Source organism: Acinonyx jubatus, chromosome B4, assembly GCF_027475565.1.
Source record: "Acinonyx jubatus isolate Ajub_Pintada_27869175 chromosome B4, VMU_Ajub_asm_v1.0, whole genome shotgun sequence".
NCBI lineage: Eukaryota > Metazoa > Chordata > Mammalia > Carnivora > Felidae > Acinonyx > Acinonyx jubatus.
Window position 1 is genome coordinate 76740151 of NC_069387.1, and position 19684 is coordinate 76759834.

Below are 19684 nucleotides of genomic sequence, written 5' to 3' on the forward strand. Positions count from 1 at the left end.
GGCTCTGGGCCTTCCTCTCCCGTTACCCACAAGTTTCACTTTCTGAGTCTTCTGGGAGAATCTGTTCCTCGGGAGGGGTGGGGGGGCAGGGAACACACAGGAGAGCAGCCAAAGTCTAACATTCTTTCTGAGGTCAGTTTCTTCCTGAGTTGTCAAAATAAAACGAAAAACAGCAAATTCTACACATCTTACAAAAATAAGAGGCCTAAAATATTAAACAAGCTACATTTCTGGGACTTCCCCCTCAAAAACAAACAAACAAACAAAAACCCTTCTTTGGGTGTTTTGTTTTTGTTTTGTTTTGTTTTGTTTGTTTTGCTTGCCTTCCCCCACCCCCCAAGGCCCAAGGATACAACTGGGTGAGGGATAATGGGGTGGGAGGGAACTCCCCACACCCTCCTCCTCAGCCCCGGACTTCCAGATCTCCTGCAAAGGGACACTGCATTCTTTGAATGAGAAGGACCAAGGGAAAACAGGCTAGAGAGCAAGGGATGGAGACAGAAGCACAGAGGGTGATAGATGGAGAGATAGGGGAGGGAGGAGCAAAAGAGAAACAGGGCCAGCATATGAGGGACAGGTCAGTAGTGACAAAGTCACGGAGAGAAAAAACTACGCGAATGCAGAGAAAGGTGGGGGGGGGGGGGCGCATTCAGAGCGCGAGGAGACAAAAGGATTGTGGAGAGGGCGCAGGAGTTCCTTAGGCCCCGGGTGCCAGCCCATCCCGGGTCGGCCCGTCGGCTGGGCAGAGATGGCGAGCTTCCCGTCCACAATAAATAGGAAAAACCTGAGTACACAGCGCATATGGCATCTATCTGCCTAGCAGAAGCATTTTCCTTCCTACGAAAAAAAAAATCCACCGGCAGCCCCGCCCCTCCCCCAGCCCACATTCATCACTCCGGCACCCTCCCAGCCCGGTTTGGTTAAAGACATCCCCCTCCCGGACGGAAGGGCTGGGAGGAAGGGGCGGCTGCTCCCGCGACCTCCCGGCGCGCCGTCAGTGTCCGGAGCCGTACATTTTGTCCCATTCCACGTACGAGTCCAGGTCCTTGGGGGAGGCCCTAGGGCCCACCTTGGCGAGCGCTGCCTCCAAGTCCTTGTAGGAGAGGGGCCGCTGCAGCCCCGGGAGGCCCGCCCCGGCCGCCGCCTGCTGGCACAGCTGCCCCAGCTCGCCCCCGGAGAAGCCCTGGGTGCCCTGCACCAGGGCCGCGAGCTCCCGCTCGTTCAGCGCGCAGCCCTGCTGGGCCAGCGCCCGCTGCAGGATCTGCCCGCGGGCAGGACCGTCGGGCAGCGCCACGTAGAATCGGAGAGCGAAGCGCCTGCGGGTGGCCTCGTCCAGAGCCGCGGGCCGCGAGGTGGTGCCCACGACCAGCACGCCGTCCGCCCCCGCGCCGCAGCCGCCGTCCAGGCAAGCCAGGAGCGGCGCCTGCAGCGCGCCCGCGGTGGCGGCGCCGTCGTCCCGAGCCGAGAGCAGCGCGTCCAGCTCGCTGATGAGGAGCACGGCGGGCGGGCGGCAGCGCGCAGCCGCGAAGGCGGCCTGGAGGAGGTGCGCGCCCTCGGCGGCGCCGGGCGCGGCCAGCGTCGCTCCGCGCAGGCGCAGCAGCGTGGCGCCCAGCTGCGTGGCCAGGCAGCGGCTCAACAGCGCTTTGCCCGCGCCCCGCGGTCCGAAGAGCAGCACGGTCCGCGGCGGGCGCGGGCTGCCAGGGTAGGCGGGCGGCCTGAGCAGCGGCCACACCAGCTCCTCCTCCAGCGCCGCCTTGAGCGCGCCTTGGCCTGCCACATCTGCCCACTGCACCGGGGGCCCGCAGTCCACCATCTTGCTCGTCACCAGCTCCAGGGCCCCCGGGTCCACGCCTTTGGGGGGCTCTCCCGACGGCACTCCGAAGACCCCGCGGGGAGCCGGCGCCGGAGCGCGCTCCGGGAACTTTTCAAAGGGCTCGAGTTGCGGGCCGTAGACGGGAGAACCCAAGACCTTGAGGGGGACGCCGCCACCGTACTTGACAGACGCCTCCTCCGCGGCGCCCGGCGGCTTCGGCCGGAACCCGTTGCCCCGACAGTCGCCGTTGTCCGTTGCGGGATAGGAGGCGCCGTCGGCCGCCGGGGCCTTGGCCGGCTCGTAGACGTACTTGCGGTAGCGGCCCTCCGCGCCCTCGTCGGCCGCCTTGCGCTTCAGCGACACGCCGGCCTCGGCGCCGGGAGCGGCCGCCTGGAAGCTGTAGGAGGTGGGCGCCGGCCGGGGCGGAGCGGGCGCGGGCAGGGGCGTGGGCGCCGCCAGGCCGGAGGTCAGGTAGGGGGCTGGGGGCGGGGCCGGGGGCGGCGGAAGAGCCCCGTATCCGGGCTGAGCGGCGTAGCCCCCCGCAGGGTAGTTGTACAGAGGCCCCGACGGGCCGTAACCCGGCGGAGGCGGGGGCTGCAGTAGCGCGGCGGGGGGCGGCGGGGGCAGCGCGGCGCCAGTCTGCGCGCAGTAGCCGGGGGCCAGGTACCCCCCGCCGTAGCCCGCCGCGTACTCGGGCGCCGCCGACGGGCCCCCGCACGCATTGCCGGCGTAGAGGGGATCAGCTAGGTTCCCGGATAAAACCGGCGAGCCCCCGAGGCCCCCGGAGCCGCCCCCACTGGCCGATTTCGTTCCCGGGAGGCCCTCGTGGAGTGAGGCCAAGGGGTAGGGGGGCTCGGGCCCTGGCCAGGGCTCGGGGTCCCCCTTGGCGCCATTGAGGAAGGCGGCGTCGCCATAGCCGCCCAGCGCGGGGCGCTCGTAAGGCGAGTCCAGGACCCCTGAGTACTTCTCCGCGTAGCGCTTGAGGAGGTTGGAGGCCGTGAGGGCAGAGATGTCGTCGTGTGCCCAAGCATAGTGGCAGCGCTGGCGACCCCCAGGGGGCAGCTCCAACTTGTGGGCCGGCGACGGGGTAGTGGAGGAGACGTCCAGGTGCTGCTCTGGCCACTGGTTGAGGGGCTGGGCGTGTTCCGGTGTCCAGTGCATCTTCGACAGAGCTGCGGGCGAGAGGGAGAGAAGCGCCTAGAGAGGTTCCGCAGAGCCTCTGAGGACCCACCACCCGCCAGCCACAGGCCAGGCGCCTTGGATGGCAGCTTGGAACGGGCTGCTCTCCACCACCCACCGTTGCACCCTCCCGGGCCACCCTTCTCCAGGCACCAGCTACACAGTACTTGCCTTGCCCGGCACGTTCCAGGATTAAAGTTCTCTGAAAATACTTTCCTCAGAGAGATCTGGAAACGATATGTTTGACCCTAACTTCACCTTAAAGGCAATATGATGATGATTTTGTCCCAGCCACGGGAGCGCTGCCCTCTAGAACACCTGGTCCTTACTTCCAGCCCTAATGGAGTCAATGGTCAGTTGATGGGTGAGACACCCCACCCCTGGGAATAGTCAAATCCAGGTGGGGCTCAAGTAATACATGTTACAGGCGCTAGGCATTGCAGAAACACTAGGTTTGTATAAAGATGAGTGGCCCCGCCGTTGGGTACTCTGTGCACCTCAGCCCTCCCCGAGGTTCCAGGGCCCTCTTTGGGCCGGAAGTCAGAGATTCCAGCGTCTGTAGGCAGTGCCTCATGGTCCTTAGGAAACCCCAGTGGCTGACCCAGAAGCGTTCACTTCCTTTCCGCTTAGTTTCAGTCTCTGCTTCATGAAGTCAGAGCACCTGGGTTCCAGACCCATCCCTGCACACGCTCGCTGTGTGCCCAGGCAGGCACTGCCATCTGCCTCATTCCCAAAATGTGTTTCACCACAATGCAGAAGCGTTATTTAGAATAGACAAATCACATTCCAGAGAAGAGGGGGGACAGTACACGTCATGGAAAGTGTGTCACAGATTTGTTTCTGAGCTTCCCAGCAACGGAAAACACGTTTCAAAACAAAGAGCACCAACCATACTCAAAAGAAGCAAAAACGTTGCTGGCATGGAAATCTTGGAACATTTTTTCACGGACCTCAGGAAGCAGACCTGCGAGATGTAATAAATAGTGTCCTCTTAGCCATGCCATAAACATGGCACAAATGTCCCCCACAAGTTTCTTACCCTAGTCCTGAGCACCAGTCAAGGCATGAGCCAAACACTGGTTGGTAAAGGATTCGGGGCCGGGGGAACAACTCTTCCCAGGCACATGTCTCCAATGGGCTGGCCTGATCTGAGGATTTAATTTCAAAGGTGAAATGGGCCCATGGCATGCCAGAGACCGTTTTGATAATGATTATTTCTCAAACCTAAGCTTTTGATAAGACATGTTAAACTTACAGGTTCAATATTCTGTCTTCAAATTTTTATTGAGCGAATACTAAGTGTTGTGCCAGGCAAAGGGGCAGAATGAAAGGTTTAGACAAGTAGACCACATCCTTTATGAGGTGGGAAAACAGAGGTGTATGCCAGGGGCTCTGGGGCTCAGGGAAATGTGCCACGCCTGGCTAACAAGACCTCAGCAGGGAGGAGGTGTCTTTACTGGACCTTGAAGGGTGAGGGACCAAGTTGGCCAGGCAGGCCAGAAGGTTCCAGCACAATGCATTCAGAAAGCCAGGGCTCTGTTAGCTTACTCGCCCTATTCCCTTCCTCAAGACACTCTACTGCCACCTTCCGGAAAGTTGTCATAATCTACAAATCTGTGTCCATGGGGTGAATCCTGCCCCTTGAGAAAGGCTTGTGTTCAATGTGCAGCCTGCATAACTCTCTACACTGCAAGCCTGGAGGGGGTACCAAGGAAAGTTGGGTCACCAGAGCCTTGTAAGTGGGTGTGGGGGGGGAGTGGTAGAAAAGGCGGCAGATCGTCAGGTAGCTCTGGGGTTCTCTTCAGTTGCCCTTTCTTGCAGCTGCTTGTTGGCAGCACGACCTCTGTTGATGTCACCACCTCCTACGGCTAGGACCTGCTGTCAGCAGGACACTGTTTGAAAGTAAAACTGTATTCTCATTCCCATTCTCATTCCCACCGCCCTAAGGGAGGCATGAGCCGTAGGTACTAAAGCTAAAAAGGGAAGTAGACCTCTTTGAGGTGGAGAGGAGAGCCTGGCCACCAGTGGCAAGAGGTTCAGAGCAGAGTCGGCAGAACTGAGTATGAGGTCCCTGGAGGGCAGATACGCATCTCTCCAGCCCCTGCTGAGCGGGGTCTCTGGAGAACAGAGGCATTACCTAGTGCCAGAGGGGGTAATGTCCTGGGACATCAGAAATCACAAGTGGTTCTGGTTTGCAGGGTTATACAAGGATGGAAACTCAAGGTTCTACCAATGCAAATACTATGTTGTGACATGGACCCCAAACCTCTTTGTTTTTCTATTCTCTGTTAGCTGTGCTTTGTCTTCTTAATATGGAAAAGGAGACTTGACCTTGATCACACTTACCCCCCCCCCCCCCCCCGCCCCAGCATGCTGGGGAAAAAGCAGGGCCCCTCTCAGAAGGACAGAGACACAGCAAGGAAAGCTCTGGATCTGGACTTATGAAAAACTTCCTTTGCCCCTTCCCAAACCCTCTGCTCCCCGCCTCTCCTGTCACAATGGTGTCCTCCCTGCCCCTCTCACTCAGCTCCTGCCCTGGCCTGCAGCAATCTCCACTCAAGGCCTTACCCTCAAGACCAGCATACTCAGGCCCTGGTCATCACTGAACCTCTCCATCTCAGCAATTGTGGACTCAGGGAACCCACCTCCAGTTCTCCAAACCTGTCCTCCCAGCCTCACACCTACTATCCTATTCTGGGCTTCGCCCCTTTTAGGCAGCTCCTAGTCCCTCTCTAGAGGGAAACTTTCCCTGGCAGCTCATGCCACCTACCTGGTCTCTCCCCTCCATCCCCTCAGATAATGGCCCTTCCATTCCAGGTAATTCTGTTCTCATTTTAGCCAAGGGCACAGCTCCCTCACCTCTGGCCTTCCGTTTCCACCTTTATCTACATCTACATCCACTTTGCGGTCTGGAAGGGACCTTGCCACCATCAATGAACTACTCCACCCCTTGGCTCCCTCCCCATAGCAAGCTTAATTCTTTCCCACCTTCAAAAAGACCTCCTGGACCCCAAGTCCCCCACTAGCTACCAGCCCATCCCTCTGCCCCTTCTCTTTCACCATACGGCCTCTACTAGAGGTCCTTTAGACCACTCATTGGGGAGCAAAGGACCGAGTCAGCAGATTCTGCTGAACTTAGTCACATAGACTGCATCTGGAGACTTCCTCTCACCTCTTCCAAGGGAAAGAACAAAGGTCTGGCCACAAACTGCCCAAGGAGTAAGCTCAATCAACCAACCCAAGGAAAATGAGAGGACAGAAATTTGCAGGGAAGGGAAGGAGGTGACATTGCCTGACCTGCACATAGGCTGAGTGCTGGTCTATGTGAGCCTGAGGACATACCCGCATGCACACACGTACCGCTGGGAACACCCACAGATGCACACAGCCACAGGCTCACGTGTATAGACACACAGTCTCAAGCTTTAGGGGCAGTATCAGTTGGGTGCCTCCTGACACACCCACGCCCACAACAGTCTTGACTTCCGCCCCTTCCTGACTCAGAAGGGTGGGGTGGGGGAGGATAGGGGGGAGACCATGCTGTCTCCTTCCCGCCCCCCCCCCCCCCAGGCCAGTTACAGCCCTCCTCTTCTCACAGTGACCCTGGGCCTGCCTGTGGCCCAGCCCACAAGCTCCTGCCATTCAGCCTCCTGCACCTGGAGTGGTCTCCTTCCAGGTTCATAGGCCACACTCCAATGCCTGCATCAGCTGAGCTGGAAGTAAGGAGAGGCCCTGGGGACTTAGGGTAAGTGTGCGCTCTGACTCCATGAGACCTGGGTTTTAATCCACGCTCAGACACTATGTGACCCTGAGCAGATTACCTGACCTCACTGAACCTCTCCATCTGTTAAAATGCATAACATATCCTTTGAAGGGTGGCCACAAGATTTAAAAAGGTAATGTATAGGGGCGCCTGGGTGGCTCAGTCAGTTTGGTGTCCAGCTCTTGGTTTTGGCTCAGGTCAGGATCTTATGGTTCACGGGTCAAGGCCTGAATTGGGCTTCACGCTCACAGTGCAGAGCCTGCTTGGGATTCTGTCTCTCTCTCTCTCTCTGCCCCTCCCCAGCTCATGTGCTCACTCGCTCTCTCTCGCTCTCTCAAAATAAATGAACATTTTTTTAAAAAGTAATGTATCAGGGCGCCTGGGTGGCTCGGTTGAGCATCCGACTTCGGCTCAGGTCATGATCTCACACTCCGTGAGTTCGAGCCCCGCGTCGGGCTCTGTGCTGACAGCTCAGAGCCTGGAGCCCGCTTCAGATTCTGTGTCTCCCCCACTCTTTGCCCCTCCCCTGCTCATGCTCTGTCTCTCTCTGTCTAAAAAATAAAAAAGTAAAAATTTTAAAAATGAATAATAAATAAGTAAAGTATATAAAATATATATGTCCCGTGTAGGATACAAAATTGTGTGATAAATGGTACAGTTAAGAACCCAAGCAGTGGCCTAACCTTGCTGAGTGACTCTGAATAACTCCCCTGGGGGTTGGAGGAACTTGGAAAATGTTCTGTGAGGGAAATTCCTTCCAGCTTTGATATGACAGATTAGTCCTCGTGCCATCATCAGCACCAGAGCACTCCAGCACTAGGCTCAGAGAGCCAGCCCCTTTTCTGTGGCTTCCGTGCATTGTCTTATGTAGCCCCCACAATGGCCCTATGAGACTACTACTATTGTCACTGTCCCCACTTTACAGATGAGGAGACTGAGGTGCAGGGAGATTAATACATCCCAAGGTCACACAGCTGTTACATAGCGGAGCGGGATTCAGACCCCAGCAGTCTGACCATAGAGCCCAGGCCCTTACTCTTGACTGCACTGCCTCCCTGGTCTAGCCCTTGGTTCTCCCAGCCAGAGAAGAACCTGACCCTGTCATGGCCTTTATCATGCTCATCTTGTTCCTGTGGAAGCACGTTTCTGTGTTTGCCTGGGAATGTGGCTGTGCCTCACGTGCTTTGCATTTATCCTTCAAATCCAGCTGGAAGCACCTGCCTGCTGGGGGGTCCCAAGTCTCCTGTGCTCCCCAAGCAGGAGAGGATTCATGTCCTCACCGCAAAACAGCCCGGAAGGTGTGGTCCTAGGGGTCACACCCCTAGGCTGGGCGGACAGGTCTTTCTTTGGGTCTGTGACCTCCCCCGGGACTGGCTAGGACCCTAGTGAAAAAGAACTCCCTGTGGCTGCACTGTTTGAGAAGTAAGGTCACGAAGCTCTATCTCTGCAGACCCCTGAAGACGCCGGGGCCCTCTTCCACGCAGGAGGGTGGAACACCATTGGACTCCACCCAGAGAGTGCGGCCTTCAAACTCACAGGTGACTGATAGCAATGGCAAGAATTACTGGATGGAAGGGTAAGTGAAGAATCCCTTAAACTCCTCCCCCTTGGTTTTAGGAAGTCTTCCAGGATGGATGAGAGACTGGGCCTTCACAAATGGCCAAACCAGTGCACCAGTCTCAGTCCCTATGGGCCGTTGCCCAGGACACTGGTGCATTAGGCCTGACACAGGCTGCGATAGTGAGTGTGATTTATAATAAGAAACATATATTTGGTCTGTGTCCACTGTTCTGGTTCACAGTTCCAAAACCCCTTGCGATGTCCTAAGTGTAAGAGCGATGGTAGCACCTTTCCTTATGGAATGGTCTTGTCCTCAGTCGCTGGAATTGCTTCAGAGCCATGAAGGCAAAGTGGGTGGGGTATTCAAAGCCCCAAGGTAACCTAAGGATGGAGGCCGGTTGCCCGAAGAACAAGCCTTGGTTAGGGGGTTATAACGTTGGATCACACCCCACATCTCCCCACCCAAGGGCGAGGGGCTAGAGGTGGAGCTCAGTCCCCAACAGCCAATGATTTATTCAATCGTGGCTATGTGAGGAAGCCTCCACAAGACCCCAAAAGGATGGGGTTTGGATCCCTTCAGGGTGGTGAACACATGGACGTGCTGGAAGGGCCTGGAAGCCCCACACCCCTTCCCACACCTTGCCGCTTGCCTCTCTTCCATCCGGCCGTTCCTGAGTCACACCCTGTGATAATAAACCGGTGGCCTAGTGAGTAAACTGGTGTCTTGCGTTCTTTCAGCCCCTCTAGCAAATTAATCGGACCCAAGGAGGGAGGGGGCCATGGGATTTAGAGCCACAGGTCAGAAGCACAGGTGACAGTCTGGACTGTCGACTGGCATCTGAAGTGGCGCAGTCTCGTGGGACTGAGCCCTGACCCGATAGGATCTGATGCTATCTCCAGGTAGATGTTGAGTGCAGTTTGTAGGACGTCCAGCTGGTGTGACGGAACTGGTTGCCATGTGGAAACCCCTACGTGGGTGTCGGAAGTGGAGCATGTGGCAACGTAGGGTGCGAATAAAGGAGAGATGTGCAGGGAGGGCGTGTTTTCCCTCACACAGGCCTGTAGACCCTCCTCTTCCACCCCTACCCTGGCATCCCAGGCCCGCGGACACCCTCCACGGTTGCTGTGACCGAGGGCAAGACACCTAGCCTCTTTAAGCCTCCTTTTCTTCAGGCGTCAAAGGACAGTTGATTGAGGTAGCGGACAGCAAACTTTTCTCCCACTAGGAACCCTTCCAAGCCAATTTTATACAAGATGCCATGGGAGGGGACCCCAACCACGCAGTGCCAGCAGCCCCCTCCGACTCCCTGAGGAGGCTCCTGACACCCCTCTGCATCTTACAGAAATTCTCTGATTCCAAATGCCATTACCCATGGACAGGGCTGGGGGCAGGACAGGGGAGGAGGGGCAGCTGTGTGGCTGCTCCAGACCTGAGTGGAGCAGGCACAAGGCCGTCCTCCTGGGCAAGCTCCTCGGGCTCCATTATCTCAGCCTGGGACAAAGAGGCTGGAGTGGAGAATCCCATTGTTGGGCCTCCTCTGGAAATCTCATTAATCTATTCACCACGGCTCCCACAGGCCTTTTGTCCCAGGCTTTTTGTCTCCTGCTCACAACTGGTGCCCCGGGGGTCTCTGTCCGCCTGGCAGAACTCTGAACTGGGCTGTCCCCTCCCTCCCCCCAACTACTGGGCCCTGCCCCTGCCCGTTCGTGCCAACCCCAGTTACTTCAACAGGAGAGGAGAGGGAGGGGCGACGAGGGGAACCGAGGACTGGTCACCTGCCACAGCCTTGCACACGCCACACAGGAACCTCTGCCAGAGAGCAGCCCCTAGCAGCCGGACCGCCAGAACCCTGCCTGGGGAGTCCCCCTGGGTCCCGGCACAGGGCCTAGCATGGGCAGGGCTCAATATGTGTTTAGGGGATGAGCCAAAGGAGGCCAGAGAGGTGGCTGCCAGACTTCATGTCGCTAGGGCTGCAGCCTGTTGTCCACAGATCTGCAGTCTCACGGAGCCAGCAGACACTCTCATGACACCAGAGGGCCAAACTGGCTGTTAGAGATGCAAAATTGGGGCAAACTGTGACCCACCCTCAGGGACTCTATCCTCTAACAGGAGAGAGAAGGTAAAAGCGGCCATGGCCAAAAGAAAGAAAGGGAGGGAAGGAAGAAGGGAGGAAGAGAGAAAAGAAAAGAATGAATTCTGGTGGTTCATAGACAGTTCAGGCTATCTTTGGTGGGCCGGGGGATCACGGCAGCACTTAAATGTTTTATTTGTTTTTGATAGAGCACGAGCAGTGGAGGGGCAGAGAGGGGGACAGAGGATCCAAAGCCAGCTCTGCACTGACAGCAACGAGCCCAATGCAGGGCTCAAACCCACGAACCATGAGGTCATGACCTGAGCCCAAGTTGGATGCTCAGCCAGCTGAGCCACCCAGGCACCCCTCAGGGCAGCACTTAAAACGCGTGTGTGAGGATGGAAGGCTTGGGGTCTGTGCATGGACTTGAGGCCAGTGAGAAGAGGAAACGCTGACAACATGGGTTCAGCCATCACTGCCCACAAGGCCCCACCTAAGTAGATAGTATTTATAGATGACACTGAGTCCCGGGGAGGAGATGTAGCCTGCCAAGGTCCGAAGGGGCTTCCTCCCTCTGGTTGGTGTTTTCCCACCTCTACAGACTGTGGTCAGGCAAGGATGTAAATTGGAGATCAAGGATCAGCTCTTGAGATCTGAACTCTCCCTGTCCCCAAGCTCAATCTTGGGCTGGAGAATGGTAAAGAACTTGTAGCTGGTGATGGCAAGGGGAGGTCCACGGAAAGATGAGGACTGGAGCACCTGCCATGAGCTCGAGGAGTGGGAATGGTCTGGACAGGTATGTTACTGTCAGGATGATTCCCTTTGTGGCTCAGGGCAAGTTCCTGTCCTCCCCGTTTACTGTTGGTGAACATCACAGGCCTCTCTGAAGCCAGATTTTCTCTCCACGCACAGGACCTAAAGAAATCTAGAAAAAATCAGCACTGCTCATTCAGGCCTCCAGACTGTTGCCCACACAGTTGTACCTGTCAGAAATGCCCTCCCTCTGCCAACCAACCCTCTCCCATCCTCAGGGCCATGGCGGGGCCTCCACTTCCATACATCTTTCCTGGCTACTCCAGTCCTAGGGACGCTTTGCCTTCTTGGGTAAGCTGGACAAAGCCCCTCTTGAAGCCCTGCTTGAAGCCCCTCTGGGCAGCAAGAACAGAGGACGGTCCTGCTCCTGTGCACTGATTCCATCCCCTGTCAATGCTCTAGGCCACTGTCCCCTTAATCCTTTCCCCGCTAGAGGATCCTCTCATCAGCCTACAAACATACTGTTATTTCTCCCATTTTAAGGCGGGGGGGGGAAGAAAGCTCAAAATAATCTCTTGACCCCCCCCCCCCCCAGCTACATCCCATTGCTCTCTGCTTCCTTTTTTACCAAAACAGTTTAAGAGTTGTCCGCACAACTATTTCTGGTTCCTCCCCTTGGGTTCTCTCTTGAATGCCCTCCCTCCAGGCTTTCACACCCAGCACTGCAGCCACCTGCGTGCAGGCCACGTTGTTAAATTGGTGATCAGTCCAGGGGTGCCTGGGTGGCTCAGCCGGTTAACGTCCGACTTTGGCTCAGGTCATGATCTCACAGTTGGTGAGTTCGAGCCCTGTGTCAGGCTCTGTGCTGACAGCTCAGAGCCTGAAACTTGCTTCGGATTCTGTGTCCCCCTCTCTCTCTGCCCCTCCCCCACTCATTCTCTCTCTCTCTCTCTCTCTGTCTCAAAAATAAACTTTAAGAAAAGAATTTAAAAATAAGTAAATTGGTGATCAGTCCTCACCTCAGCAACAGGAGCCTCAGCAGATCATCCCTCCTTCTGGAAAATTCTTTACTGGGCTGCCCACCCCCTCTCCTCTTCAGCCTATTTCATTGCCCTCCTTTCTGTCCTCCAAGCCTTCTTTACACATTAACTCCTTGGAGACCCCATTCAGTCCCATGGCCTTGACCAGTGTCGGTACATTGAGGATTCCTAAACATGATGCTTCCGCCTAGATTTCTCCCCTGCACTCCCCACTGGCACATTCAACCTACTTCCTGACACTTAATTGGCATAACAGCATGTCTAGAAATCAGACCTCTCACTTCCTCACCGCTCCCTAGCTTCCCAGCCCCGCCCTGGTCGATTTACCCTTCCCTGTCTTCCCTGTCTCAGGAAATGGCAGCTTCATCCTTACCAGTTGCTCAGGCCAGAAAACCTGGGACCATCTGTAACTTCTCTCCCTCACGCCTCAGACCAGCCAATCAGATTGGCCCTTGCTTCAAAATCTATCCAGAATGCAACCAGCTCTCACCCGGATGCCTGCAGCAGCCTCCTATCCCACCTCCTATTTCTAGCCTTGTCTCTCCGTTCTCTGCGTTCTCGGAATAAAAGCCCATGTCCCTGGGCCCTGGCTGGCACAGTCTGTAGAGCATGCGACCCTTGATCTTGGGGTTGATCTCAGGGTTGTGAGTTTGAGCCCCCACATTGGGGGTAGAATTTACCCCCCCCCAAAAAAATAAGCCAGCGTCTTCACAGGGCCCCATCACGTCCCCTTAGCTCTCCCCCTCCTGCCATTCTCCCCCAGCTCCTCCACTCCGGCCACACTGGCCTCCCCACACAGGCCTGCTCCCACCTGTACTCGCTCATACCCTCAGGTCTCTGTACGGTTGCCACTTCATCACACACTGGCCGCCTCAACCTGTTGTTCCTTGTAGCACTCACCATAATCCGCCCTACTGGTTACTCTGCTGCACCCACTAGAAAGTTCCTTGAGATCAGGGAAACAATGGTTTAAAAGTTCCTGTGTTGCTATTTGTTTCCTTCTCTTCCATCCTCTGCCCCCAAGCACCTAGAACAGCGCTGGGCACACATTAAGTTTTGGTTGTTTTTTTTTTAATGTTTGTTTATTTTGGAGAGAGAAAGTGAGAGACAGAGCACGAGCCAGGAAGGGCCAGAGAGAAAGGGAGACACAGAATCTGAAGCAGGCTCCAGGCTCTGAGCTGTCAGCACAGAACCCACGAACCACAAGATCATGTACGACCTGAGCCGAATTCAGACACTCAACCGACTCAGCCACCCAGGCACCCTACACAATAAGTTTTTAATAGACTATACAATGTATGGATGGATGTTTGAGCCAATAGATGAGCAAAGAGGCCGGAAATCACCTCTGTGTCCAAAGAAAGAGTGAAAGGGTAACTCCATCTGAGCCGCATGAAATGGTGAGGGTGGCAGGAGGCAAAGCCAGGGGAGACTCCTTCAGGAGTGGATAGGGAAAGGGTGTCCAGAGCGATCTGGCTGGAGTTGAAGGGCACCCAGCTGAGCCCCCCAGGACCCCACCTAGCCTTTTTAAGAAAAATCTTCCTCCTTCTCTCTTCCCGAAGTTAGGCCTCTGGGAGAGGACAAAAGGGGCACTGGAATTCCCATCAAAGGCCACTGGACACATGGTAAAGAGATCAGGACCCTTGGGATCCTGCTTCCTCGAGGTAGTGAGGCCTCCCCGCCAGTCTGGCTCCTCTCTGGGGTGGGAGGTGTGTAGGGGGGTGTGCTGTGGCCCTGGACTCCTCATATGTCAAATGCCAAACAGCAGGAGGTCAGCCTGAGCAGGGCTGGCCAAGCAGCCCCCATCTGGGCTGTGTGTGTGCGCACACACGCGCTGGGGGGAGGGGAGAGTGTAGAAATCCCTGCCTGTGTCCGCGGTCAGGGCCACAGACAAGCTGCGACCATCTGTTGTCTTCTTGAGAGGCCAGTCCAGGGGCCTAGCGTCCTTGAGGATAAACCATCGCTTTCCCCCGGCCTTCTAATGTTTGCAGAGAACTTTCACAGTTACCATTTGCTTTCACCCTCACATCTTGCCTGCCAGCTAAGCGTAGTCTCCCCATTTTACATAAGGTGAAATGCAGGCTCAGAGAAAAGGAGTGATTCTCTCAAGGTCATAATAGCTAGTAAGAGAGGAAGCTGGGACTCTCAGCCCATTCTGTCAGCCCCTCCCTACCCCAGCCTTGACCAAGGTGCCTGGGCACCAAACACTCAGGCGTAGCCCTTCCATCCATCCCTGGCTCACTGTTCAGCTCCAGCTCCGGCTTGCCCCGTAGCCCCCTCTTCCAGAAAACCTTTAGGACCGACACCACCAAGGAAGTTCTGAAGATGCCTCTAAGTATAGAGCTCTGTACAGCCACTCCTTTCCCACCCTGGGCTATTGATCTGTCTGCTGATCTGTTGGTTTGACCCCCTCATGTCCGAGGACCTCTTAAGGGCAGTGCAGCCATACACAGGAACAGATGATTCCCTAACCTCTTGGGGTCCACCCTGGGTCTGGGGAGAGAGCATCTCATGCTGGGAGGAGCCCTACCCAAGGTCGCACAGCCAGGAAGGGATTTGCACCCAAGAGCTTGGCTTCACCCCTGATCAGAGCCCTGAGTCCTGTGCTGTCCAAATCACAGCCACTAGCCACAGGTGGCTATTCAAATTCAAATGCGTTACAATGTATGAATTACTTTTAAATGTAAGTCATTTATTATCATTTAATTACCAAAATAAAAAACGTATTATGAAAGTGAAGTTAAATTTAAATTTCAGTTTCTCAACGGCTCTTGCCACACCCCAAGCGCTCCACAGTCATGTGTGGTAGTGGCTGCCATTTCGGACAGTGCAGACACAGCACATTCCCGCCACTGCAGAAAGTTCTATTGGACAGCGATGCTCTGCTCTAATCCCAGCCAGGGCTCCATTCTGCAGCCAGGGTGCTTCCCACTACAACCGGAGCCTCCAAAGCTTTCTCTTGAACTTGAATGGAGCCTCCCTTCCTAGGGTCTCCAGGTAGACTTTGCTGGGACTCAGACTCCTTTCCTTAGGATTTCTGGGAAGTTTTCTGGCTAGGCAGGGCTCCAGGGGCCAGGAAGGGAGGGCTGACTAGCTGGACCGGCCCCTCCCCACCAGCCCACCCTGTCCTCAAGCTCAGGGCAGGAGAGGAGGGGCAGGCTGAAGAAGAGAGGACGGTAGGACAGGACAGTTTGTCATCTGGCCCTTCGGGCTGCGCTTCCTTCCCTCCACACCCCCTCAGCTGCTCAACACCCCTCCCCTTTGCCTACCATCCTCATCCTCATCAAATCCCAAGGACAGATGGGGGCCGGCTGCAGGAAACGTGACCACAGTGAAAGCACTCTCAAATGGCAACAGAGTCTGGGGGTCACAGTTGTGTCCCCCGAGGCCTGGCCTGTCCCTCCTGTCCGGCCTCTGTGGGCTGGGACTGGGCTAAAGCGAATTTCAGGGAAGGGGGAGGGTAGTCAGGAATCTTAGGGGGAGGTTTAGGAGTCTGTAGGTGCTGGATTATTCCAGCAGACACAGCCCCAGTTAAAAATGCAGTCACTCATGTGGTCACTCATCCATCCAGCCATTCAACACACCCTGAGTAAGTCCCCACCACGTCAAGATGTAATAAGAGGATGGAAAGATGGACAGGTGGGCTCCCCAACCAGCTTGACCAGGTAGCTTGTTCTGGACTTAATCCTCTGTTCAGGCTAGATGAAGATCCTTTGTCTCTGCCCAGTGGTCTGAGCAGGATGGACACCCCCCAACCCCCTCCCTTCAAACAGGCGCACATGCACGCGCATGCACACACACACACACACACACACACACACACACACACACACACTCCCAGCTGCTGCCATGAACCCCCCCCTCCCATGGTCTCTCTGGCCAATCACAGCACTGAAGGGTAAGTCCCATTGCCCAGCAGCCCCCAGGGAGTGTATTAGCACATTTGAACCGCTCAACCTGCAATGACAAAGCCTGGGGCCTTGGGAGGAGACACAGCAGGAGGGGGGGGGGCCTGTGGGGAGCTTTCCTCCCCCCTCTCCCAGGGGAAAGCTCAGGAGTAGATTAAGCATTCTGGGGCACAGAGGAATTTGGGGGCCCCAGCTCCAGCAGTGAATAAGCGATCCATAAAATCCCAATTTACACACTCACTGATCAAACGGCCCATCTACCACCCCAGGAGGTTGGGGGTGGCTGCTGGGCTTCCCCCACTCTTGCAGAAGGTCCTGGGGAGCCTGGACCCGGGACACAGGTTCCCAGCGTTTTATCTGCAGACTCGGTCCCACCCCCAAGCTCCTAGAGGGGCATCCGTCCTAGGGCCTGGACCAGCCTGGACCCGCTGTGATCCGGCGGCCTCTGGAGGAGGAGGCTCGCCTGGCGGCCATCTTTGTCTGCCCTCCGCGAATAATGGCTATTTCTCTCTGGGGCTGCCCCGGGGCTGCCAGGGCTGACATCAGTTTCATCAGAGCTGCTAATCACTTTTCCAGCTCTGAAACTCTCCTCCCCGCCCCTTTCTTTCCAACAGCCCCTCCATGTTTCCTCTTGGCCCTACTTCTGGTGCCGTCGCTGCTGGGGCATGCTCTGATTCCTTCCTTACACCGCCACACCTCTCCCCTCCCCCTGGCTAGGAACACCGCTGGCGGCGGGGTGGGTACCGGTTCTCTATCCCTAACCCACCTCCCTGGACACACCAGGTAGGGAGAACTAGCCTAGTTGTTACCCTTGCCCCTTCCCCCAAAATAAACACAATTTGTCTTCACCCGCCTAAATTTTGTTTGCTTCACTTAGCTAAGGCTGCCTGGGATTTCAGCAACAGAAGACCATTCTCATTCACAAACATCCTCTTTGATTTATTTATTTTTTTAAGTTTATTCATTTGTTTTTTAGAGAGAGAAAGAGCAGGGGAGAAGCAGAGAGAGAGGGAAAGAGAGAGAATCCCAAGCACGCTCCACACTGTCACCGCGGAGCCGGATGTGGGGCTCGATCTCATGAACCGGGAGGTCATGACCTGAGCCGAAATCAAGAGTCGGGCGCTTAACCGATTGAGCCACCCAGGCGCCCCACAAACATCCTCTTTTAAACCACGCGCACCCCTGGGAGCTTGCTGGCCATCAGCCACTCAACCCTCGTGAAGGTTAGCAAGGCTGATTGGCTCTGCCTACCGCCTGCTTGAGATGAGCTGCACTGAGCAAGTACAATTTTCAGCACATTTGACAGTAAGTCTTTAGGGCAGGGAATTGCTTTAAAGGCAGCGCAGCCCGCTCTGCCACGCCCCCTTCTCACCGCCTGCGTACATTGGGTGTGGACTGGACTTCAACTTCTGAGCCCAGGGGATGGGACAGGAAGGGAGGGAGGGGTCACCCTATGGAGTGCTTTCCAGAGGGCTCAGGAGGTCAGGCTGTCTCCCAGGGGCCCCTGCATGCTGGGCTGGGGCTAGATCTCCACGATGTCCGTCAGCCCTGGCAACAGGCTGCTAGACAAGGAGTGTGGTGCAAGTCAGTTCTACAGCAGGACTCACTCCTTCCCTTCCCTTAACCCCTCCCCGCCCTGCTTTCCTCACCTTCATGGGCTGCCTCCATGGACCCTCGAATGCAGCCTGGACCCATTAGCAGCTGGAGTCAGGCAGGTGTCTGAAAGGCTGACCCAAGGCGGGGTCTCTGCGCCCACCCTGTCAGGTCTGGGGTGTCCATCTGGGGGTCCAGGTCCCACCTCCCTCCCGTGGTTCAGATGGTGCAGGAGTCAAGTGTCAATCTCTGTTTCCTCTGGTGTGAAATAGGGTGGGGGTGGGGGCGCCCAGCATCTCCCTCACGGGCTGCCCTGAGGGCAAGGAAGGAAGAGTGGTACTTTTAAGACTCTCTAGAATGGGACCAGGGCTTGGGGCAGGACCTAGGGCAGGCTCTGACTTGGCCAGGTGCTTCAGGCTGGGTAGAGTAGGGGAGGGGGCAGATGCTCTCTGAGGCCAAAACAACCCAACAGACGTGAGGGACCCCAAGGAGAGAAGTTGTGCCCTGAGTGGAGAGCACCGACCGGCAGGGTGAAGTCCCTGTCCTGCCCCTCACTGGCCTTCAGGTGGGTCTGAAGAAGCTGTGGGGGACCTGAGCTCAACGTCACTGAAGCCACAGCTTCCTAAGACATCCTAGCCTGGCTCCTGGCCCCTCTGACCTGTGTTCTGGGCCAGCTCTCACCAGCTCCTCTCCTGCTGATAGAGGCAGGAGCCCCAGGGCCCTGCCACACCTCCCACCCCCACCCCACCACTCCGAAACTGCCCGGCCAAGGTCACATGCCTCTTCACGTCCATCCTGAGGGCCCCCCACAGCAGACCCAACTTCAACCTGAGCCACACTTTTCATCGCGCCTGAGAATCTAGAGGATAGATGAGACGCTTTCGGGCCTCATGGATGCCCACCAAGACCTCAGACTCCATGTGCCCAGAGAAAACATCTGTCTTCTCTCCCCAGAATCCATTCACCCAGCCTGGACACCCTGGAGTCCTCGTGTCTCTCTACCTCTTGCAGCCTCCTTGCATCTAGCTGGTCATTGAGTCCCCTTCACACTGTCTGAAATGACCTGCAGCTCCCCCGCCTCCCACCATGGCTGGCCCCACGTCTGGACTCCCTGTCTCTCCCCCCTAACCCTTCTTTTGGACGGCCGCCAGGGGTTTCTACAGACTCAACCCTCCCCTGACCTGAGAGGGGGCCTCAAACCCCTTAGCCCAGCGCCAGAGGTGGCTCAGTGTGTCCTTCCTCCAGCCTCAGGCTCTGCCATTCTGGACCCCTCCGGCCACATGGGTCCATTCTCTGGGCAATACACACTCATACTTCTAAGCCTTTGCTCCATGTTCCAAAATGCCTTCTTCCCAGTTCTGCAGTGGGGGTGCTCCCACACTGTTATGTCACTTTGGTTTTGTTTTTGCTTTGCTTTTTTTTTTTTTTTTTTAACTAGGCTCCATGCCTAATATGGGCCTTGAACTCACAACCTGAAAATCACATGCTCTACCAACTGAGAGAGCCGGGCACCCCTATTATGTCACTTCGATACTGTTGCTGGCTCCTTCTTGGGTGCCCCGAGCAAGTGCCCTGCACTTCTGTCTTGCCACTCAAAGGCCTTATTTGCAGTTGTCACTGGTTAAAATGGGCTCCCCATTTCCTCCCTGCTCAGATACCCCTGCCCCTGGGCCTTTGCACAGCACTTTTCTAGTCCAGCAGCCCAACCGTTCCCTGCCTGCCCTGTCCTCTCCCTCCCAAAGTCCTTTCCCCAGAAAACCTTCCCTGATACAATGGCCGTGGGAAGAGCAGGGCCTGTGGCGTTCTTCCTACAGTAAGTACTTGTTCTAGATAATTCCTCTTTTCTTTTTTTAAAATTTTTTATTATTTTTTTTAAAGTTTACTTATTTCTGCGTGGAGGTGGGGGGTGGGGGGGAAGGGGGACAGAGAGAGAGGGAGGGAGAGAATCCGAAGCCGGCCCCACACTCCGTGAGGAGCCGGACGTGGAACTCAAACTCATGAAC

The 19684-nt window shown here is 56.2% G+C and overlaps 1 protein-coding gene across 1 annotated transcript in view; it reads right to left on the bottom strand.

The window, feature by feature from the left end:
* Positions 1–63: 63 nt before the first annotated feature.
* FIGNL2 (fidgetin like 2) overlaps positions 64–19684 on the bottom strand; it is a 30200-nt gene continuing 10579 nt past the window's right edge. Inside the window, exon 2 of the mRNA XM_027036195.2 lies at positions 64–2985. Within this exon, the coding sequence (XP_026891996.1) occupies positions 995–2974 (1980 nt within the window). The 5' untranslated portion in view covers positions 2975–2985 and the 3' untranslated portion in view covers positions 64–994. The remainder of the gene's footprint in view (positions 2986–19684) is intronic.